Source organism: Electrophorus electricus, chromosome 26, assembly GCF_013358815.1.
Source record: "Electrophorus electricus isolate fEleEle1 chromosome 26, fEleEle1.pri, whole genome shotgun sequence".
Lineage (NCBI taxonomy): Eukaryota > Metazoa > Chordata > Actinopteri > Gymnotiformes > Gymnotidae > Electrophorus > Electrophorus electricus.
In genome coordinates this window covers 3702526-3727500 of record NC_049560.1, presented here as the reverse complement: position 1 = coordinate 3727500, position 24975 = coordinate 3702526, and the positions used below count along the sequence as shown (strand labels likewise).

The following is a 24975-nucleotide window of genomic DNA, read 5'->3' as shown; positions in this document are numbered from 1 at the left end:
GAGCTGCCACCACGCTGCCCTCTCATTTGCCCTTTTCCTTAGCCGAGGCCGTGCTGCTCGGCAGAAGGGAGTCAACAAAGCTATTTAATGGGGGGTGGGGGGGGTTCAGGCTGATTTCAAGCTTTTTTCAAGCTGATGTGAAGCACAGATCTTGAGCCTGTAAACTGCCGCTGATGTGTGTGTGTGTGGACTCGTTACTCCAGACAGGAATATGCAGATGCTCTCTGTTTCCCTTGGCCAGCACCGTTTCCCCTCTTCGAGGCATTCTCCTTCCTTCAGACTGCAGCTAACATAATAAACACAGCCGGAGGCGGCCAGACTTGAGCCTAGGCCGGAACAAAGCAGGACGCCGTGGCGCAGGTGGAGGCCCCGCCTGTGGGCGTGTCCGAGCGCATGCGCACGTGTGGGGTAGGACATGGCCTGGATTCAAACCCTGAGGGGCAACCCTCTGACTATTGACCACAACCAGGCTGCAGGACAGACGGACTGAGAGACAGAGAAGCGGTTTAAAGAATGGAAACTGCCTTCTGGACCCAGTCAAAAGGAGACCGGAAGGTGAGTGTTTTTGGGGGCAACTGGACAAAGAACTGGGAATATGGAGGGTGGAAATCAAAGTGTCTAAAGCTGATTTATCCGCTGTTAGGGTTCAAGGGACTCCGAGGAGCATTGAACAGCCCTTCAAAAAGCAATAGCAACCACCTTTATATCTAGCCAGTGCCAGTCGTCTGCCTTGCCTCTGAAGCAAAATCAATCTGTTTCATATTGGAGCACCAGGGGAGAGATGACTAGAGAGAGAGAGAGAGAGAGAGAGAGAGAGAGAGAGATTGTGTGAGGGGTGTGTTAGAACAGGGAGAGAATAGTGTTCAATAAACATATGGTCAGGTAGAGGAGTAAAAAGAACAACATGGGTGATGTATTGGAAGTTCTCAGACAAATAATTCCTCATTTTAATTTTCAGGATTCACATTCCCATATGCTTTCCATCATTATGAGTTGCTGGGCCAGTAGACTGAAAAGCTGCCTTTTCTCAGCACTTATGTTCTAGTTCTAGACATTTTTTCCTCAACAAAATAATTTCCTCTGTAGTATAGCATCCAAGATGAAGGTTTCATCTTGCATTAAGTGTGCTGAAATGATAATTGCTTTCTACTGACAGCAGTAATATCACAACCAGTTAATGTGTCCTCATAAATTCAAGGTTGCAACCTGTCATAATTCAGGGTATTTTTAAATGATAACCACCATCTTAATTTAACCAGGCAGCATGTCAAGCAGATAAGCTATCGAGGAGATTTTTTATGCATATGAACATCAGAGACATCTGATTGTAATAATGAAAAAAAAGAACTGAGAAGGAAATTTTAATCACATTATCTTTGCAGTCTTAATAACTGGAGACAGATAGTCCTTCTGGGCTGAGGTTTCCTGAGGTTTAAAAGGGCCCTTCTGAGGACATGATTTTGCTTTTCCCGTCAAAGAGGTACAGTGACCTTTAAACCAACTAATGAGATTAAGAGAGTAATTAGAATGGAAGGCACTCTGGGTTCCTCCGGCTAACCTGCTACAACCCCAGAGAACAACCAGTGTCCATCCTAGGCATCATATTGCGAGAAACATAATTAAGATCTTCTGCGTGGATCCTCCACTACCTTGGGGAGTGGAGGACATGCCCAAGTAGACTGAGAGCGCTAGCATGTGGCTCCACCATGCTCCCAGAGCAGCTCTGGAGCGGTAGACTGAGAGTGTTAGCGTGTGGCTCCACCATGCTCCCAGAGCAGCTCTGGAGCGGTAGACTGAGAGCGTTAGCGTGTGGCTCCACCACGCTCCCAGAGCAGCTCTGGAGCCGTAAACTGAGAGTGCTAGTGTGTGGCTCCGGCATGCTCCCAGAGCAGCTCTGGAGCAGTAGACTGAGAGCGCTAGCATCTGGCTCCGGCATGCTCCCAGAGCAGTTCTGGCATGGTTGCGTGGGAGGGGCAAACAGGGGCAGACCTGGAGATGGTTAGAAATCCTGCCAAACCGTTAAAGTCACAGTGGTGTTGGATTGCTCCTGAGGTGCTACTCTGACCTGTTCATTTAAGATGATGTGTAACTATTGGGTCCATCCCAGGCAGGATCACCAGGAGTCAGGCAATCAGGGAGTCTGAGGAGAGCCAAGCAGGGTCTGGGGAGCGCTAAAGCCGGCCACTTGCAGGGAAGCCCAAAGACAGCTGAGTGTCGTGGTTAATGCGAACACACACCTCCACAATGGCAAAATCAATGGGGCTTTATGGGCCATCAATCTCCACAGAGCAAGAACTGCCTGTCTGCCGCTGGGATGGACCATTTTGGTGGTGGGAAAACCAGGAAGCCAAATTGGGAACTCTTCCAGAAAGACACGAAAAGTTTTCCATTTTGAGTCTTACGAATGACGGACCGGTTCAGTACGCATTACAGCATAAGCCTGGATATCTGCACCCTCTATGCAGGACAACTGTGTACTAGCAGAGATGTGCTGGAAAACCAGGCACTCCTTCACACGCCATCACGCTGAATAAATCCAGCCGCACATGACACGCATGACATGCATATCCGCATACAAAAACAAACAAACCGCGAGGCAGAGTTCAAAGGAGACTGAATTAAGGATGAGTAAATGAAGGTCTTGGCAAAAGCTCCAGCTGTAATTGATTGTCTGGCAGCTGCGTGTCTCCTCTCCAACCCCCTCGTTTCCCCGGAGCGCTTTACACCTCTTGTTTACAATATACCCCTCCGCTTGACCAGACAGCTAGTTGGGAGTTTGGGGCCCGGGGCTCCCGTCCCAATATCCCGGCTAATTACTTTTTAATTTACAGTGTGTCGTTAATGGGCTTGGCAGGGGAGGCAAGGTTAGACAGGCAGCAGAAGCCACTTCCCTTTCTGCTCAGTAGAACCACGTCCTCCTTAATTAAAATGAATACTTTGGACATCCATCAGAAGGACAGACAGCTGGGGAAGGGGGCGGGGTTTAGGCAAACACACGGGGAAGGGGGGGGGCAAGACCAAAAAGAAGAAAAATGCAGCAATATTTTTTTTAAAAGAACAAAAGAAAGATAGCATGAGGAAAAAAGCGGCAGCTACCTCCACGGCTCTCGCTGTCAGCCGGCTTCACCTGGATGGGCCGAGTCATCTGTGGAAAGAGGAAGAGCGGAGAGACAGAGGGGTTAGTCAGCATCATCGCCGTATGCCCCGAGCCTCCGGGCACCGGGCACTCCTCCAAACGCAAGCGCGAGGCCCGGCCACGTCTGCTCGCGCCAGGCGGAGGAAGTGGAGGTTTTTCTCCGCGCGTGATGCCTCGGGAGCACGGCCGTAACGGCGCGGGGGAAAGTGAAATGCAACAACAATAAAATTGAAGGCGGCCTCGGGGGAACGGCGGATCAATGCCGACCTATCGATCCCCGTCCCTGTGGCTGTGGGGAGTGTCGGCAAGCGAGAATTCTGTGGTTAGGAGGCTCCCAGTAATCCACTGGAGCCTGATAAGAATGGCCTTCGCTGGATTACACACCTCTGTCACCGCAGTCTTTATGTGTCGTGTTTTCTCCCACTGTTTCGTCTCTTTCTCGTTATTTTTACTTGACTAGTTTGTCCTGACCGGTTTCTCATACTGATCTCACCTAAGCAACCAAAAAAAAAAGAGCCAAAATAAAAGTCTCCCACCCTGTCCCATACATTGCTCAAACCTATTTATATAAATCAATATTTAAATATCTCTGAGGACTAATTAAAGACCTAAGATGTCTGAAAATGGAATGACTGGCACAGTTTCAGCATAATTTCAACAAGTGCCACGATTTACAACACAGCACCAAGAGGCCAATGTAAGATGAAATTGAAACACTCTCTGGAAGTGCAAGTCTTAGGTACAATAAATATCTATAAAATCTAAAATAGAGTATAACTGCACTATAAAAATGAAAGAATGCAATATTTAAGTCTAAATCACACCAAAGAATTGTTGCAACTAAAGATATTTTGCAAGAAACAAGAGAGTCATGTACCCTTTATAGTAATTCACCCACTGAAGCTTTTAATGGATCCATAGCAACCTGTTCATAGCAACACCGGCTGAATTTCGATGAAGAGCTGCGATTGGCTGCATCGTGTCGAGCTGCCCCAAATCCGTGCTCCTAACAGCCTTCTCAGCCATCTGAAATCATTTTATTACCACACCACCACTGCTCCCACACGCATTCTGAGTCTGAAAAATACCCCTGAAAACCCCTGAAAAAAATATCCGAGGGAGTCCAGGATCAACATTTTTTCTCTCTCTCCAACATATTTTCTTTTAGTGTCCAACTCTGGAGGCGAACTGAAAGAGGTCAGTTTTAAAGACAGGCCAGTCCCATAAAAGCATGACTTGTTCAAGGAGAAACACCATAATGGGATTTTAAAACGGCTTAATAACATGCTGATATATGGGTGGAGAGAGCCAAGCCAGATTCATTAAGTGCTAAACATATCCATTTTCACCTTGAGGAGCCGAATAACCTTCCTCAAAGGAATTATTCCATAAATTTATCCATCGTAAATAATAACTAGCTGGGGCTAGGTCTGTCTAAGCAAGGGGGAGAGAGGAAAGAGGCGCACCTTTCTGGGACCGGGCTTACTTCTGCCTCTTTGTCTTGGACTCTGTGGTTAACGCCACTAAGGGCACAGCGATCCCAAAGTTTCAAACAAGAAGGATTGCTAGTTCTTCTGCATCTAAACTGAAGAGGACCGAGCTTTTCTCGGTGCCTCAGAAGCTTCTGGTCATAAAAAATCAAATAAAAATGTAAAAACTGGAAACGACGATACGCAAACAGCGGCGCCGGCGAAAGATCCGCAGCAGCTGCACTGGCTGCCCTCTTCAGTGCATCGCAAGGCACGTGCGACACTGCCAACGTGTCCCGTAATGGAGCGCGCGGCTTTTTTTCCCCCTTCAGTCCCGCGAGTGCCGTGACGAGCGCGAGCACCCATCGCGGAGATGAATTCCACAGACATCGGCCTTACTCGCAAGCTTTATGGAGGTGTGTCTGAAACTAGTCACTGTCCAGGCCATAAAATGTAGCAGTAATGGGTTGTTTGTTTGCGGGCGATGTCTTCAAGCCCCCCCCCGCCCCACCCCTCTGCCTCCTGCGCGTGTGGAATCGACGATGTTCAGTTTATCACGTTCTTCTCCCCTCTAATGGCATGGACAGACATCCAACAGGCGCACTCTCTATTATTATATGCACAGTCACAACACGCACGTGGGCGCGCACGCGATCACACGCAAAACAAAGACCAACAGTTGATGAACTCATGCTGTTGTCAGGGAAACCGGTTACCGGGGTCCTGAGAGACCCCCGCGCCTACCCTCCACCGCTCTGTGCGTTCACACTGGAAAACCTCCTTTACTCGTATGATGAAACGGAGGCACAGAGGGGATCGCCTCGTGCTGCCGTTCTCCCCAAATCACAACACGCGCTCTAATTGTGATGGATTCGAGGAGGCTCGGCTGAATTTGGAACAGTCGATATATGAAGGCAGAGGCAAAAGGGTGGAGGCGTGGAGGCGTGGAAGGAGGGGGCACAGGCAGAGAGGGAGAGATGCCTGCAGCAGACAGATAAGATTCCTCCTCAGCTGAGTGGCATTTCTTCAGTCTAGACTCCACCCTAATGCTCCCACACATATGCTGATGGAGTCTTGCTTGCAGAAAGACACACTCAGGCATGGCGCGCTGAGCTCTCCCCCGCGTTTGCGTCCCCGCATTCTCCAAATCCGTTGTTTGAGTGCGGCGGAACAATCCGAATCCCCCCGGTGTGCCGACAGCAGGGCGTCGACCGCTCGTGATGACGCGCACGCTGCCACGTTCTCCCCCCGATCCGGGAGCTTCTCTTCAGAGGACTCCAAATGCGATTTGAATGTGTTCCATTTTGGTTGGGGTATTACCACCTGTCTCTTCGTGCATACAGGCACACACAGGTAATCCCAGTGTTTACTATAGCAGGGGTGGGTTTTTTGTTTTGTTTTGTTTTTTTAAATAGAAGCCGGTCAAATGGTGTAAACGGGGGTGCTGGGGGTGGCGTGGGTGGAGGTTATGGTGTGGCAGCTATTCTGCGCAGACATAAGGGCTCGCTTCTCGTAGTTACGTTTGATTATGTGCTGCCGGGCACCAGTGGATGTAAATCCAGAACAATCAGCATATTACAGGCTGCTGGGAGCCAAATCTGGACGGCACCTGTTTGCTTCTGTATATGATAAATGTGCAAGAAAACTAACGTTGGTTTTGCGGGATGGTGATTATTCACACAAGGAGCAGCTGGTGGAGACAATATGAATGAATTTTAGAGTCAGGCAACAACCTTAGTTAAGGTGTAAAAAGTATTTTAATTTTTTTTTTTCTCTCTCTTAATGATATAAGGTTTCAGAAACAATGACGTTTTGCGTGGGCACACATAAGAAGAGGTGTGATGAACATAAAGTGCTGTTGGAGCAAAACAGATTTTTAGGTGTTACTCATCATACTTCATCTGCTATACATGTCTTATAACATGAACTTAACTGATCTTGTTTGAAAAACAGTGCCTGTAAAAAAACAAGTATCAGGAGGAATAAAGACAGGACTCATCACAGAGACACAAGACTGCAAGAAACCAGCACGTCAGTCTTGGTACTGTGATCATTTGGATGAAGATGGAGGAGATGTAATTAAATTCCATATACTCTTAAATTCCATATACTCTGATAGCTTATTTGAAGCTTTTACAGTGGTTACATAGGTGTGCATGTGTGTGTGTGTGTGTGCATGTGTGTGTGAGTGCGCGTGGGCATGTGTGTGTGGAGATGCCTGACGTTTAGCCAGCTGTGGGTTAGTATGAGATAACATCCTACGCCCCATCCCCTGATCATTAATAAGCATTTGCACGCCATCAAAGTGGCCTCCCTCCCCTCAGTTACTCCTAATAGGGAAATAAACATGATCAAATGGAGCATCCCAGCTGTGATAATTAATATTTCCAATTATTGATTTAAAAGTGTGCTGAGTGGTGCCAGCCCAGGGCCTAAGCTCACCTAATAAATCTATTACACTAGAGGAAGGAAGGATGTGAGACAGATAGTGAGAGAGACAGACAGAGAAAGAAAGATCTAGAGAGACAGAGAGTGAGACAGATAGACAGAGAGAGAGAGATGGAGAGACAAACAGACAGAGAGAGAGAGAGAGAGAGAGAGAGACAGAGATGAAGGCAGGAAAATGCCATTTCTCCTCTCCTGGCTCAGGTTAGATTTGATTTAATGGAGAACTCATTTGTTTTCTGGATCCTCTTGAAGGACGAGAATGAGGCAGAGGAACGTGAGAAAACAGATGAGCTACAAAGAGAAGCTAAGATAGGAACTGCCTGTGTGCATACTAGACTCTGTTTGTGTGTGCGTGTGCGTGTGTGTGTGTGTGTGTGTGTGTGTGTGTGTGTGTGTGTGTGTGTGTGTTTGTCCAAGATGGTTTCCTTCCAGCACCACTGTGGAACTACTGATAAGAGCTTGACTCTTCTGGCTTGTCAAAGGCAGGATCCCAAGCCAAGAATGTCTTCAGATCCACTATGGGTAAGAGCCACTCAGCACTGGAGCTTCGTCCACAGAACCTTCTACTGACTGCTGACATCACAAACACCTGAAACAACTTCATTCTTCTCCGCGGCTCCTCGTGGTCCTTTCACAAAGGTCACTCTGACAGCTTTATAACAGCAAGTCAGCGCACTCAGCATCAGATCTGCATTTCAGAAGTGCTGTCCCTCCAAGTTTGCACCGAGCTGAAGTCTTTCTCTTCTTAGTGTGCCAGCACCTCACTGTGTGGAAAAAGACTCCAAAAAAATAAGGCATCAAGATAAGAATTAAGAAACAATAAGAATCAAGAGATGTGGGTGCGCACGAAGCACTTTGAGTGACCCAGGGTCCACGCCAGCTGGTGGTGGGTCAGCCTGGCCACTCTCAGAGCTGGGCATGGATAAGAACAAGTCGAGATCCCGGCGGACAGAGAAAGACAGTGAGGATGGGTGAGGCTGACCTCTCATTACTAGACCCTTTGTATAATCAGAAGGAAAGCGTCACTGACACACAAGCGTGATGAGGTAACGATTGTAGCTCGGAGCTGAAGTTAAGTCAGCTGAGGAATCCTGGAGAAGAACCGTACCGTTGCATCTGACCTCTGCTGCCCCTGTTCCTCTTTGTTTTTTAGATGCTAAGCTTTTCCCAAAGAGCAAAAAGAATCATGGGTGGTTTGCTTGAAGTAAAATACGTGTTAAACCATTTGCATTCGATCTTGCACGTGTGACATGCTAATGGGGTGCCAGTGCCGATCTCTGCCAGTGGTCCCGCACTACACTGTGTCCTGGAAGTTGCGGGACCATCCCGGAAGCCAGGGAAGCCGTACTGCGGACTGTGACAGGTTACAGGGCGCTCCCCTGGCCAGTAGGCAGTCGACACGGCTTCCCAGCCAGTGACCCATAATTCTCGGCGCACCTATGCCGAGTTGACGTTTCTTTAATGTGCTGCGGTCCTCCGCGCAACGCCCCCCCCCCCCCCCCCCCCTCCCTCACAGCTCCCACCCTGCTCGGAGCGATGATAGCCTATTAGCAATTCACCGTGGCTTGCACTTTTTTATTTTCCCCCTTACCCAGCGTGAACCGCATGAGCCGCACCACCCCGGGTGGACACTCCAGCAGCAGGACGAGGAGAAGAGGAGGAGGAAGAGGAGCGATCACGGCGGAGGCACGAGAGGAAGAGGAGGCAAAGAGGTGGCGAACGCACAGAGAAAAGGGGGAATGTGAAAGATAGCGGATGAAAAGGGATGAAAGGGTTAGAAACGGCGAACATGGAAGAGAGGAGAAGACGTGCGCGAGAAAAAGACTGCGATCACGATAAAGCTGGTTGGTGTGTGTAGTTGGTGAATGATTATGGGCTCGGCTCTGCGCTGCGTGGCTGAGGTGACCTATATGTAAAACCATACACTCGGCTCTGTGTCAGAAGAACATTGCACTGGAACAACCCAAGCAATTCTCCTCTCTCTGGTCACTTGTCTTTTACCCCGCGATGAACCCTAGTTCAGCAGCAAGTCTCCCCTGATCTATGCTTATCCATTTATCTGTCCCAAACACACACACACACACACACACACACACACAACTGGTTTGCACTTGCCTTGACAGTCAATAGCAAAGCAACTGATCGTTGTGTAATTTCGTGGAGCAAGTATATGTGTGTGTGTGTGTGTGTGTGTGTGTGTGCTGTTTGTTTTTGTGTGTGTGTGTAGAGTCCAGGCCAGAACTCAGACAGGCACCAGTATGCTCTGTCCATCTGCCTGCATTTCTAATCCAAGGCTATATCCTCCACCCAGTTCTCCACCCAGTTCTCCACCCAGTTCTCCACGCTGTACCGCCGTACACAGGCTGGTACTTCCCCTCTACAGCACAGACCTCATTTATAGCCCACTTTAATCCCACTGGCCTCTCTGGAACGCAGCCAAGTGGGATAATAATTCCATCTTTTCTTATTTTATGGACAGGAACACATCATCACGGAACTGTTACAAGCGAACCGTAACACGTCGTAACACGTTACACTGTGAGTTCAGCTGAACCAGGAACACACAGTACAACAGTGTGCAGTTGCAAACACGTCTGTATCGTTTGGACAGTAAATAAAGAGAAACGCCCTCCATATTTACTGCTGTTGCAGGTCTGGCTGTGTCCCAGAAATGTCACCCCTGCAGTCTTCTGTTTAGCCAGCATGAGGGTCAATGGTAAAGCCAAGGTGGCAGGATGAGTGTGAGGCAGACCTGAGTTCACAGATGAGGTTCGACTGAGCTCTGCGCTGCCTCTCCCCAGCTATAGTACCTCTGACAGTGCCAACACAGGGGGCCAGGGAGAACCAGCACCTGAAGGCACTACCACCTTAAGTCTTTTCAGCTTTTGATGGGTGTTTTTGTGTGTGTGGGTGTGTGGGGTGACTTTGGGGCAGCCCAAACTCACACAGTATCTGGGTCACTTCATGTTGGGGGGTTGAGGGGGTTGGGTAGGGGAAGGCTGGATCAAGACTACTGAACCAGGAGAGCCTGTCCTTTAACTTCTCCACCCCCACAATGGGCCCCTCTTCCTGGGCACGGGCCTGCTGGCTCAGCCTCCGGTGCCTCCAGCAGCTCTGGCAGCCTGGCTCGGCCTGAGCGCCATGGCACGGCTACAGCCGCTTCCATATGCCGCGCCCAGCCCTACGCGCGTCTCTCTGCTGTCTAACTGACAGACGCCCACCATCCAGGTCAGGACATTTGCATCCATACATTTATTCATAAGGCTGCACTGCACTTAAGGTGGACTTCATCGTCAGCGGCGAAACACAAAAGAGAGAAAGAGGATGAGAAACAGAGCGAGAGGGGGAGACGCTGCGCTCGGCGTGAACTGAACTCCCACCTCCACCCACTCCAAAGGCCCTGCTTTGCTGTGTTTAATAATTTAATCAGATTTAATAAAGGTCACATGCTCCCCCCGCTTGGTTGGAAGGGATGCGGAGCCGCGCTAAAACCTGCCGCGTTCACCTTCGCCATGCTGGAGCTCTTATGTCAGCCGCAGAGCCGCAACACGGGGCCAGATTTCACAGGTCAGTGTTGCTGTCAGGACATTACCGTGATCACAGCAGAGTGAAAATGCAGGCACTAATGGCTCACTCACGCTACACACAAACCATAAACATTCGGAGACCTGTGAGCGATCGTCTTCCTGCTCCCCCGATCTAACAGAGCACGTCGGTTTACTGACAGTAATTGACCAAATAATTCTTCCATAGCTACACTGCACTGAAAACATGGGGGGGGGGGGGGGAACGAGAGAATGGAGGGAGAGCAAGAGAGGAAAAGAGAAAGAAAAAGGGAGATGAGAAAAGATCGAGAGGAAAGGAAAGGAAGACTAGAAGCAGCAAAGGAGTGAAAAAGAGGTCTAAAGAAAGAGATTTAGTCTCCCAGTTCATCTTCATCTGAGGCTCAGCGCATGCAGGCGTGGTGAAATAAGTCCTGCTGAAAATCAATGCAGACCTTAAGAGGTGTGGAGGTGACCCGCGTCTGCACAGGTGGCCTCTGTGGGCTGCTAAAATCCACACTTGTACTGCTAAGTAGAATTAATGGGGTGATCGATTAGTCCGGGCACCTCACATGCCTTGTGAAGCAGGGTGCCGGATTAGGGCGGGGTCTGCACCAGGCCGAGGAGCCCCAGGCGAGTTTAGACCGTCCGGCGAAGGAGCGCAAAACAAAAGATTTTTAAGTAGTTTGCGCACGTGTGTGTGTGTGTGTGTGAGAGAGAGAGAGAGAGAGAGAGAGAGAGAGAGAGAGAGAGAGAGAGAGTGAGAGAGAGAGGGAGAGAGAGAGAGAGAGCGAGAGAGAGAGAGAGAGAGAGAGGGAGAGAGAGAGAGAGAGAGAGAGTGAGAGAGAGAGAGAGAGAGAGAGAGAGAGTGAGAGAGAGAGAGAGAGAGAGAGAGAGAGAGCGAGAGAGAGAGAGAGAGCGAGAGAGAGAGAGAGAGAGAGGGAGAGAGAGCCCTTTCTTTCCAAGGAACTCTCGCTCTCGCTGTTTATCTGTGAACACAACACTGTGATTTCCACAGTGTACGTTTTGTGTCCCACCATGCCTCCCACACAGGCCTCAACCCTCCTCTAAACAAACGGAGTATTTCCAGCAGCGAGAATGCACCTGACATAGACAGTGTCCTGCTGGGATCAAATAGCCTACTACGTTTGTGAAAGGACAACTGCAGACAACGTCTTGGCCTGAAACATTGTCCGGTTTGTCTCACTCTCACACACCAGGGTGATTCAGTTTAGTTAGTTAGTTACTGCACTATATTGTCATAAAACGATCAAGGTTAAACAGATGCTAGCAATAATAATAATAATAATAATAATAAACACTACCAATAAACTATTGCAGCCTTTTCTGATACAGTAACAGAACCAAAACCAATGGCACACACATGCAGCAAACATGCTTTAGTCTGGGCATGAATCAACCAGGGTATGAATATTTTTCAATATATATATAATTTTTCGTTCATTCTGTCCCACAGGCTTGAACAGGGTTTCAGACTTTACAGCAAACACTTCGATGTGTCTCTGTCTGTATATTACTCAATTATTCCTGCATTTCAATTTGTTTATTCTTTTTAAAAGTTTACCATGCTTGGCTTTGAGCTTCCAGAAAGACTTTTTAAAAACAGCTCCGTTGTTTGATCCACCGCCCTCGCACTGAACTACGGAACGTAGTGCGGTTTGAACCGTCTGCTTGGGATGAGCGTGTAACACAGAGAAAGGCATATCACCGATTCATATCGGACAGTTACGCCAGCTCAAACATGTTAAATGCGCAAAATGTAACAAATCTTCTGTGCATGTGTGTGTGTCTGTCTGTGCACACGCATGTGTAAAAGTGCACACATGTACTTGAGTGTGTGTGTTGTGTGTGTTTTGGAGGGGGAGGCATGTAAGATTTTATGTACCTATGACAATCAGCGAGTTCATTTATAATATATATCATGGATTTGTGAGAGATTTTCATGCATACCAAATGTATGAAATGCAACACCAGAAAGTGTCTCCCTAACACAGAGGGTGGGGGCGGTGGTTGGTTGGATCACCCCGTAGGCCGATTTCAATATTCTGTACTGTTTGTACTTTCACACTGTTAATTTATATACACCGGGTGTTCATGGGTGCGATACTTAACGGTGGGAGTCGAAAGGATTAAGTGCCTTATGACTATGTGTAAACACGGTTAAGATTATTCAAATTGCGCTCGGATACGGCAGCTTTGCGGCGGCGGCGGCCGTCTTTGCTGAAGAATGCCCTTCAGATCCCCGCAGTTAACACACGACGGCTGGTGCAGAAGGAAACCACAACGAATGCAATCTAATAACACTTTAGCGGGATTACCGCGCCATGCGCTAGCTGACGCGCTCACCTTCCCCCCGTCCTCCGGCCGCATTTAAACGGCTTAGACAGTCACCGCAGGCATCGCATTTCGGCACAAAAAGGGGGGCCGGGATAAAGATTTTTTTTATTTATTTATTTATTTTTGAGGAAAAATAAATAAATAAATATGACAAGTGGCCACTTAACCGCAGACTCCCCCACTGAAACCTGATGAGCCCTGTGTCTCGGCGAAACTTCAACAAATGCTAAGTGACACGCTTAAGTAGGTTCAGGTTGCGCATCCGGGGTAATTCACTAAAAATACAAATGAGGCAGACAGCGGCTGCAGGGGCGATAACTATTCACCCATTCAAATGAGAGTGGAGAGAGAGCCGGCTCTTCCTCGCGCCCGGAGCGAGCCGCTATTGAGCGGCCGCGTGTCATCGAGCTGAGAGGTAAACAGCCTGCATAGACATCATGGATTTTCCTCATTGAGGATCAATATCAAATAACCCGCTGTTCACTGGCAATTATGGCCGGCATCCAGCGTCCCGAGGCCTCTTTATTCTGCCGCGCCCGTGTCTGGGTGTGACCTTCAGGGCGCTTTCTGCGCTCCATTCTCGGGGCGTAGCGCGGTGAGGCAGGCTGGGCTTTCGGGTGATTCTAACAGAAGCCTCGTGGGAGGGTTGTGGGGGCATCTTCCATGACAGATCAATTATGGGCGCAGCGCGGGGCTCTGGGCCAGCTCTGCTCCCTACGCCAATAATAGAATCCCAATGTCACTGCTGACATTAGTGGCCGGACAGGCGCGATCGCGGGCCCCCGCCACAGTCCGGCCACTTGACCTACACGAAGAGAGCGATTCTCATTTCAGACGGCCTACTATAGTGATAGAAGTCTGCGGGCCTATCTCGCCAAGCCGCGGGCTTCTGGACAATGCGCGAAATGCTCCGGGTTTCCTCCACTGATCTTTGTGCTGTAAGCAGTGATTGCCTCTCCCAGACACTCTGAAGTCATAGGCGGCGGGTGGGACGTTCTCTGTTCTCCAGACGGGGCTAGCTCGGTCCCCTGCTCCCGTGCCTCGGGGCTGGGGGCGTGGAGGGTCTTCTGGTGGGTTTCTCTCAGCAGAGTGCTGAAGGGGTGAGAATGAATTTGTACTTGTAGGGGCTTTAACACGTGACAGTGAAGACCATCGATGACTTGGCCAGCAGCTGTTTTTTACTTTTGTTGATTAAAGGGTGTATGGTGGTTGATTATCGGTAGGAGAAAGAATTGCAGTCCCAAAGCCATAGACATGTTACTGCTTTTGGGGAGTTCAGCATTTCACTCTGATGTAAAGCAAGGTGATTCTGAAAGGGACATAAACTAGGTGTCTTGTGAGTTTTTAAATTAGCTCTCTCTCTCTCTCTCTCTCTCTCTCTCTCTCTCTCTCTCTCTCTCTCTCTCTCTCTCTCTCTGTCTCTCTCTCTCTCTCTCTCTCTCTCTCTCTCTCTCTCGCTCTCTCTCTCTTTCTCTTTTCTCTCTCTCTCTCTCTCTTTCTCTCTCTTTCTCTTTCTCTCTCTCTCTCTCTCTCTCTCTCTCTCTCTCTCTCTCTCTCTCTCTCTCTCTCTCTCTCTCTCTCTCTCTCTCTCTCTCTCTCTCAGCAGTGTCCCTGCCTGGCCATAGTGTGCTAGGCATAATCCATCTGTCTCTTTCTCTCCCTCACTGTACTGAAACACTCTCACTCACTGTGTACTTTTTTAAATCCAGCAGGGTAGGATGCCACACTGGTGACACCCACAGCTAGTGCCAGGCTCTTTATATTCACCGCAGACAATTAGACTTATTCCTGCTGGCAGAGAGGCAGAGACGGAGAGAGGGAGAGAGAGAGGGAGAGAGAGAGAATGAGAGAAAGATGAGGAGAGAGAGAGAATGTGGCTGCGATGAGCACTTGTTTGACAGGGCCGACGTGGAGATGGAAATGTGGTAATTTGGAGTAATTCGCCAATGCGTGGGCAGTAGCTAGCCCTGCCTGTCTGTCCGCCGAAATAAATGGGGTCAGCCGCGTGTGATCGGCAACTTTCATTTATATGTAAATGACCCCTGCCGCCGTAGCGGCAGCCAGCGAGCGCACGCACGCACACACACACGCGCGCACATACACGCACACGCACGCACACACACACAGAGCACCCCAAGCTCTACCTCCTGTGGACACACACACACACACACACACACACACAGAGCGTGGTATATTGCTGTGCTACAGGGCCCATGTTTGCGCCAAACTGCACGCTCGGTGGTATAACTGGGACACAGAACTGAGGATCTTGGTCAAAAAGGCTAATTATCTGATGCTGCTGTCAGTTTCACCAGGAAGCTGAAATGTCATGAGTTCATCCTTACATTGACGCTGGCAAGGTACTGTGGAAGTTACTTTAGATTAAATTATTACAATTCCAGTTTCTTAACAAATGTGTACTGCCAACGAAGGTCCAATGTCACCACATTCAAAGGCTTCCATCAGCCTTTACAGATGTGTCTCACAGAACGACCGCTAGCCGTCAGCTGAGCACATGTGCCTATTTGTGGTGCATGCTGGGAAATGAAGCATGTGGTATGAAATGTGACTAAGACGTATGGTTTTCTCCCTGTTAATGTAGACAGTCTGCAGTAAAGAGGTCTGCAGATATTCCAGCCAGACGTTCTTCCCAGGCTGAAGCACTCTGTTTATTTACCTTGACTTATTCATGAGGGCAGACCTTTGAAGACGTATCAATGTTTCAATTTCACTTTTAATCTACTTTCTTAACAACTAATTCATGTCCAAGCTGCAGCTGAAATATGTACAATTGCATAATGCATAATTTGCATCTTTATGTTATGATTTTTTTTAAAGCTTGGTAAATAATTCATACACTAAAATAAATATATCTCCTCTATGTATCGCAATAAATGAGACATGACGAGAAAAATATTTGTTCGCATTTGTACATGTGAATAATGTATGATGCGTATATATGCTTACATAGTAAGGTGCAATGTACTTTAGTATATTTCCTTTGAACTCACTGGTTGTGGAAAACCAACAACAAATGAAGTGTGTGATGAAAAAAAAACATTTGGGGGGGGGGTTATCTTCTGTCCCTTAGACTTCAATCTAATCTCTGTCCTCATCTTAATGACTGGCTCAATCACTCTGCATAGTTACAGCCATATTCCTACTAGGACCGATACGGAGAATGCTGCCCCTGCAGAGAATGCTGGGAAGCCGTGTGCCGCCTTTAGCCAATGGGACGCTCCCGGGCTGAGTTTGGTTTCTGGTGAACAAGAGCTGAGTCAATGTGTGTCACATTGTGTTTCATCTGTGCTGTCTGCACAACGCGGGCCGGGTGTTTGCACGGCCTCTCTCTGTCTCGCTCTCCTGTTCTCTCCTGCAAAAACAATAAATCCCTCTCGCGCAGAAACGGGAAACCAAGGATAATAAATTCGATTCAGAGACGGGGCAGCACTCTCTGCACACGGCCGCTGCTTTTCCAGAAAGAATGGTGCGGCATTCATTTACCACTATTAAAGGTTAATGTGGCATTTTCTGTGGCCCGTGGAGGCCGACGGGGCAGCGCAGGGCCCCGGGGTCTGCTGTCTGCCTGGATTCACCAGTTCCCCTTCACAGGACTGATTAACTCCCTGCCCCATAAACTCCTCGACGGCACTCTTGGAAAAGCACGCCCTTGCGTTAAGCCCTTGCTATAGACTGCTTCTTGTCTTCATAACCTGCTCATGACCACGTGCACGCATTCGTTGCCCCACTGAGCCTGACACCATTTTAAGGAGATTCTGTGTTGTGAGCCGGGAGGGATGAACGTGGTGTTACTCTTTCTTCTTCTGCTCTTTGATCATGAAACACATGCTAAAGATTAAGCCTTGGCACTGAGTAAAGTGTCAAACCAAATCATCAACTTCATAACTTTTATTATCTATGCATTAAAAAAATTAACTAGGTTTGTATTTATTTTTATGGGCAAGGTTCTATCAACCATTGTATAATAACTTTAAAATGGTAGTTTCTGACAGCGGTACTTTAAAAAAAAAAAAAAAAAGATTCACCAGTAATTGAATTAGAAATAATTGGTTTTAGACAAAACCCTGATCTGCCCTAATCCAGGTCTAGTTTTGCCAGGCCTCCTGCTCTCGAAAGAAGATAAGACACAAAAGAGCAAAAAATTGGTAGGGGAAAAATGACTAAAAATATCCCAGCATGCCTCTCAGCAGCTCTTATAACGCTGAGTTTAGGGGTGGGGCCTAACAGCTTGATGCGTAAGCCCAACCCCATGGCACCAGGCGTCTGCCACCAGCCTGCGAGATGAAGACATCAGGGGCCGTCAGGAAAAAGAAAGACGAAATTGTTGCTCTGTAACTACAAAGCATACGTTCAAGCCTCTATTCTCTTTCTGTGGGTGGGCTGCCGCATTAACTCTCGTCAGCAGAGCGTCGCGGCTGGACAGGGGCCGCGCAGGCTGGGGTGGGGGCCACCCGGGCTGATGTTTTAGCCCCAGCGCTACAGGCATGGGCCTTTAATAAAAACATCAGCAGCTGCATCCGAGGAGAAACCTATGAGGAGAACATGCTGTCAGAACATGGAGGGTCTGGGGAAAAATACAGAGGGGGAGAGAGAGAGAAAGACAGAGACAGAGAGAGAGGGAGGGAGGAAGAGAGAGAGAGAGAGGGAGGGAGGGAGGGAGGGAGGGAGGAAGAGAGAGGAAGAGAGAGAGAGATAGAAAGCAAGACAAAGCATGACACAGATTGTGGTGTGGGTAGGGTACCATCACCATGGAAACATCTGACCTTTAAAGGTGATGCAAAGTTGAGCAAAGTTGTTTCTCTCCCTCACTTAAAGGGGAGTGACATTTAATAGTCCCCACAGGTCAAAGGAGGGTAACAAACACCAAATAAAGGCTGCCAGCTGCTTGAATAACAGACTGCTGTATTATCAACATCCACCTTGGCTGTGGCTTTGCTGGTGTGTCTCTCTGGCTTTAGGGGCCAGGGTCACATCTGCAAGGTTGAGGTGAAAACGCAGACATAAAAAAGATATACAAAAGATATATGTGCTCCTGGACAAACTACACGCTTTCTAACCCTTGTCTCTATAGCAGGGCCACTTCCAGAATTAGCCATCAATCTCTATTGGGTTCCTCTCCCGATTTCCATACTGGGCATGTCGGTCATCACTTAAGAGGCCTGACCCTCGGTGAACGGCACCCACAGCCCACCACATTACCCTACTCCTGAGTCCCATCATCCCCGTGTTCTGTGTCTTAACCGTGCCACCTGTTTTGAGACTGAGTCTCTAAGAGCCTTTTGCTCAGTAGGTGTAAGTTTCTCGTTGTCAAAGCAGAACATTTAAGTAAAAACATTTCTTAATTGACAAACAGAAAACAAGCACACAAAAGCAAAAAACAGTAAACACCAGCACACAGCCTTATAGGGCCTTTGTGACATCACAAAGACCCAAGAACACAATCAAGAAGCAGGTGTGGGCGATGGTGAGCAGGCGGGGCAAGGGGCGGGGCTTCTTCTGGCATGGACCAATCAGGAATAGAGCTGCTCCTAGGGTGGAGACACTCTGCCAGTCTTTCTGGTTTATTCTACTCAACATTGTTGTGTAGGAGCACAAATGACTCCCACAAACATGAATACAAAAAGATAAAAACTGGAATTTATTTGCTAAATACTACCTTGAAAATGCCTTTACAATATCACAGAGAAAAAATCCCACAGAGAAAAAATCCTCAAGGGACTCATTAAAGCTGCCAAACTGAATTTCTATCCAGCAGATGGCACTGTATCTCCAAGCCAATGAAGTTCATGCAACTTTTAAAAGCCCTGAAGGCAGGAAAAAAAAACAAAAAATAACACATTTCTTAAGACGCCTACTGTTGAGTTGCTGTCATTCTTTCAACTACACACTTTTGGGGTAGTGCTCTGCAATTATTCTAAAACATCGAAGCTTTTTTTGTTTGTTTGTTTGTTTTGGGTTTTTAAAAATTATTTTCTGCCACAGTTCAGCAGAGCCATTCTGCGTTCACTGCTACATGGGAGGCACTTGAGCTGGTAAACCCCACTAGTGCAGAAACTGAGAGCAACAGATGTGGCAGATACAGCCACTCAGAAAGCGTCCATGATTTTGACTCAGTTGTAACTTATTCCCCAAGGAGCTGAATCTTCATTTGGGCTGGACCAGACTTCTACCAGATTTCCTCAGAAGAGGCACCTCAACATTCAACGCCACTGACAGCCACTGGACCCATTTTAAAGGAATCGCATTATATACTGTCTATAAAGCACAGCTAAGACAAAAGGCAGTTGTTTTCATATCAGACAGCCCCAAGAGAGGGAAATTAAAAAAAAGAGAGAGAGAGAGAGAGAGAGAGAGAGAGAGAGAGAGAGAGAGAGAGCGCCGTGGCAGCCATAACACTGTGCCCCTGGTCTCCTGGCCTCCTCTAACTGAAGAGAAGCAAGACAGGCCAGGGCAGCGGTACAAACAGCAATCACCACAATTAAAGCCTCGCCAAGCCGTAGGTGCGGAGCTGGGAAAAGCAGAGGGGGAAGGTGTTGGATCTCACAGGAGCATCGTCGACATCCTCCTCAGCTAATTACAGATTCTGCGAGGGTCCATCTATGTGCTCATACACCTTTTATTCCTGGCATAATCTCTTAGTTGGTGTGTCTCACATCTCATAACGAGCGGGTTTACTACTTCAGACCGAGAGAGCAGAGGGAGGGAGAAAGATGTGGAGGGAGTGACCGAGTTCTGTCCGAACAGGGACCGGACCTGCCGTTGTTAACGTCACCGGCAGGTGTGTCTGAAGCGTCACCGCAGTTTAACTGCCACACAGCCAGCAGCCAAATTCAATAAATACAAAAGTGTGTGCATTAATTAATATCACATAAGGCCCTGTGCTGACATACCTCAGAAGGCACCTGAGGAAGTTATTGAGAGAGAGAGAGGAAGAGGGGAACAATTCTCTTGTCCAAATGTACCAATCGAGGAGTTTCTTATCGATTGGGAGAGGAAGAGTCAAAGACAGCTGGACCGGAGTGCTCCTCCAGAGAGATGGGTGAGAAGGAGAAATCAATCTGTCAGTCAACCCTGGACTAACCTTTTTTTCTGTGTCCATCCTGAGGCCTGTGCTTGGGCTACTCCCTCCCCCGGAGCCTCGGAAGCGTCGGGAGCGTGTGGGATAAGGCTGCTTAGCCAAGCGCCATTAATCTCCTATCTAATAACAGTGGTAATGTTACACATTATTGAAGAGAGACACACCAAACGAAATAATATATTATGTGACCTGGGCTCTCCCCGCATGCAAACATGCTACGCTCACAAGGACATTTATGGGGGGGAGACCGAAATAGCACGGAGGGGTGATATAAGGAAGCAAGACAATGAGGGGTCGACAATGTGAAATATTTCCTGATATCGACCCCCTGGTTAGGGACATGCATAGATTTCTGTATCTGGAAGATAAGTGGCTTTGATAAAGTAGGTTAGCATTGATTAATCCATGAAAACTTGGAACTGCAGAGTTGGGAGTTAATGAGTTAGGTTTTCTATCGCTCCACTCACACACATACACACACACACACACATAATCTCCTGCATTTTTACCACAACCAAGGGACACCCCACCAGCTCCTCTTTTGAGCGACATGGTACTGTGGTGTGCAGCAACCAATCGCTGAAGCTGCTGACTGTTTGATGGGTGGCTCCACTGTGCCGTGGAAACGCGGAAGAAAACAGACAAAGCCCATATGCAGCTTGGTTACTTATCCACACACGCATAAAGAAAGAATCCTGACAGGACAGTGGCCAGGAGCAGAGGCAGCCCATCTCTGTTATGTGGCCCAGGCACCGCGAGCGGAGATATAGGGACCAAGCTTGGAGGAATTGCGCTTATTGGCCATCTACGGCAGCAACGGAGGTTTGAATTCTGCAGCGCAAAGCTGGGATTTCTTTTCCCTGCTGCACTGAAGGCAGCAGCCCGTGTGTTGTTCACTGACAGCAACGTCTCTAACGCTTCATGCGTTTGACGCACTTCGTGACCTTGGAAGTTGAAAGGACCGTGGCGTGTGAGTCCTCTCTCGGCCCCTCAGGCCAGTCTCCCCCAAGTATCTTCTCAACCATCCACTGAGCTGCAGAAGACTGACGAAGACGACCTTTTTCACCATCTCGACGCCACTGTACGGACCGTGGAACACTGGGACTTTAGCGCCAGCGAGGCCCGGTGCACCTGCCCACATTAGCACTTCATTACTCACAGGGCATTCCGAAGAGGGGGGCAGGCTAATCTCCTGTGCTCCAAAAGCACAGAACCGCGGTGGGGAAAACGCCCTTAAAATCCTTGCGTTTGGCGGAGGCCCATGGCGAGTGGCGCGGCGGTGCTCTTGGGTACAGCTCTCCACGGCTCTTCTTCTAAATCCCTTCGCCCCGTCTTTCCTTAGGTGTGAATGAAACCCAACCCCAGGACCATACCTCCCATCTCCTCCCCCGCTGGTATGCCCTCTCTCTCTTCAACCCCCACCTCCTTGTTCAAATGGCTTCTTCCAGGAGGGGTCCGGTTAATTCCCGGAAAAGACAGCAGGTCCAGAGCCCCTCCCCCAATCGGCCACCTAAACCAGCACATGCTGCGCGGGGTAATGGAGCTACTCGAACCTGTGAGGTGATCTAGGAGGGGGTGGCACCAGCCAGCCACGCTTATTACATAGACAGGAGAATTCAGATAAACGCAGGCATACCCCGGAGACCGCCGGTCCTTCCATGTAGTAGGTTTTTTTCTTCTCAAAGTCGCAATCGCTTGCTCATCTCCCAGCGAGAAAATGAAAAAAGCTCAAATGTGCCCAGTGCCTCTCAAAGCAGCTCATTTATTAGTCCTAACAGGCTTCTCCGGAAGTACCCCCCTCCCCTCGGTAGCCAGCAATAATGATGCAGCCAGATAACCAGGCAAAAAGTGGAAAAGGAGGTTCATGACATGACCAGTCTAGTCATCGGGAGGCCAACAATCATCTGCCACCGCTATGAACGAGCCCGGGCAGGTGTGAAAGGGCACGTGCTTCATCACAGCCCTCTTGGACAAGGCGTTTGCCTGCGCAGCCGTTTTGGAATATTCCGGAATATTTTGGAGTCACGCTGTGGCCGCGTGAGGCCAAGGCACAACGTCTCGGGTCAGACTTCACGCTGTAGTGTTAAAATGACCATGAGGAAGGCATGCAAGGTAAGCGCACACACCGAGACACACACAGGAGTGTGTAGTCCAGCATAGCACACTCCTGCAAGGACCCTCTGTCTCAAATATTTTCAAGCCCTAAACGTAAAGATGTGATGATGTTTTAATTGAGGCTTTACATGTACAACTACTGAAAATGTTTGAAAGCATGCTATTAACAGTAAAATCACGATAGCTACACAGGGTACAATTACATAGTCAATTGAATTTTGGCCAAGTACTAATGCCAAGCAGATAATAAGCCATGTATGGAAACGCAAGCCTTTTATTTCACAGGCTGAAAATTAATGGCTTCGGTAGTGAGATCATTTGCAATGAAACAGAACCAAAATAATGTTTTTAAATTATTTGAAGCTATCCATGTATTCATTTTAATTATGTTTAATGGCGTGATGACGCTTTAGCATAACGGGACAGCTTTGAAATGAGTTCAGCACGTCCGCGCCCATGAATCATGTCCAGAAAAAAGACTTAATTAGCCCAAATGGTGACCATTTCACTGGTGTATTTTGTTGGCCAAATGATTGAAATGGCAGTAGCTTTAATGTCTGTAAGGAGGCAGCCAGCCCACGAAAGATAGTGGTGACCACTCTCCTGATGAGATCACCAACACCTGAGCCATTCCTGGACAAGCCGTTGCAGAGATGACGAAAATATGCAAGGGGGGGGGGGGGTTCTCCATCTTGAAATCAGTTGTATGATTCTTTTTTAAGCTAGGCACCTGATGCAATTTCTGAGTTTTCAATTCAAGATTTTATTATATATTTCATAATCCAAGGCTTCTAATACATTATTCCTCTCCTGAAATTTACGAAGCTGCCAGTGCTTCAGCATAGCCCTCTTGTGGCATCTGTCAGGACACCTTTCAAACACGCATAAATCCCTACAGACACATGGGGACACTTATATCCTCGCAATCTTCATAGCTCTTTTTTTTCAATATGACAAAAAGTAGATCCATATTTGCATCTTCCTCTCTGAATTTTTAAACCTGATAACTGCTGGCCCGGATTCTCCATGAATGCACTTCAGCGCTTGAGAACACAATGTTCTGGGAAACCAATACAGCAGAATAACTTACCACATGTAATTTCTATAGAGCCCATATTTTAGTTGCTGGAGCTATTATGTTTCCTGTGTTGTATAAGAATTAGTTGTGCGTTTTCATTGTTGGCGCTTTCCTGGGGGACTTTTCTCTGTAACATCTTCCAAATTCACAACTGAAACCGAGACATTTTAAATCCTCAGATAAAGGAATCGGTCACCACTGCAAGTTGTGGGCCAACAATTATATGGTTAAAGGCTTGAAGCTGAGGCTTGTGCTGCTCTGGCGTCCGGTGTGGCGTACCTGCTCTGTGCACGCTACATGCACAGCATTAACCAAGGTGCACATGAACGTGCATGCTGACTACAGCTCTTGGGCTGTGTGCGGAAGTGTGTGTGGAGAGTCTATTTGGAGGATCTCTCTGGGAAGTGTGTGTGGAAAGTCTGCCTGACTGAAACTCTGGATTTGCAGTTCATGGAAAGGAGAAGTCCTAAGACACTTGTGATACATCGCCCCTGACATCTGACTCATTGTCCAGCTGCTGACTCACCCAGGGAGCAGAGAGGGTACGCCTGTGTGTGTGTGCCTGTGTGTGTGTGTGTGCCTGTGTGTGTGTGTGTGTGTGTGTGTGTGTGCCTGTGTGTGCCTGTGTGTGCGTGTATGTGTGTGCCTGTGTGTGCCTGTGTGTGTGTGTGTGCCTGTGTGCGTGTGTGTGTGTGTGTGTGTGTGTGCCTGTGTGTGTGTGTGTGCCTGTGTGTGTGTGTGTGTCTGTGTGTGCGTGTGTGTGTGTGTGTGTGCCTGTGTATGTGTGTGCCTGTGTGTGTGCCTGTGTGTGCGTGTGTGTGCCTGTGTGTGTGTGCCACCCTGTCCTTCTCAATGGATGACAACAAGGATCTGTAGTGATTGTGAAGCAGACCTCTCCCTCTATCTCACTACACAGTTACGCTCCCTCTGTCTCACACACACACACACACACACTTATATGCATATGCCCAGCCCCCATCCCTACAGTCCACATAGTCTTACATATACACACACACACACACACACACACACACACACACACACACACACCCCACAACATACAAAGGCACTGCCAGGCACTTGCTCCAACTAATTGCTTTATAGATCATAGATCATGACGTCCTGCCGCTACAAATCACACATAAACCCTACGGCCTTACCCTGTCAGCTCTTCCAGCCTATTGGTAGGGTTGTGCGGTCCCTGAACTGCAGACCACGACCCCCTCCCACCAGCAACGCTGCCTCACATAAGGACGGTGCGGCACGGTGCACGACTGCTATGGTATACAGCGAGAGGTTTGAGTCTGCATGCCTCTCTGCTCGGCCTGTGGCCTGCCAGCTTCCTAATGGGAGTCTTATAGTCATTAACTGGCTCCACTGTGGCGGATTTGGGCCAACAAGGCGGTGGAAGGAAAGAACCCACTAGCAGGTACATGCATTCATATGCAAACGCGCGCACACACAGCACCTGCTACACTGGGTTTGGGCTGTGTAATTAAAGGCAATAAATAAACAAGGGTGAAGAAACAAATCAAGTGGAAACTGATGAACAATAAGAGATTAAATGCCACTGAGGCAAACTGACAAATATTTCGGGACTATTTTTAATAGAATAAAATGCATACAAACACACACACACACGCACACACACACACAGACACACACACACACACACACACACACAGACACACGCACACACACACACACACACACACACACACACACACAGA

The 24975-nt window shown here is 48.3% G+C and overlaps 1 protein-coding gene across 4 annotated transcripts in view; it reads right to left on the bottom strand.

Moving 5' to 3' along the window:
• Positions 1-24975, bottom strand: part of celf5a (cugbp, Elav-like family member 5a) — a 139236-nt gene that overhangs the window by 61016 nt on the left and 53245 nt on the right. For all 4 annotated transcript variants that reach the window (XM_035523372.1, XM_035523375.1, XM_035523373.1 and 1 more), the window contains exon 3: positions 3097-3145. In XM_035523372.1, coding sequence (XP_035379265.1) covers positions 3097-3145 — 49 coding nt within the window. The remainder of the gene's footprint in view (positions 1-3096; positions 3146-24975) is intronic.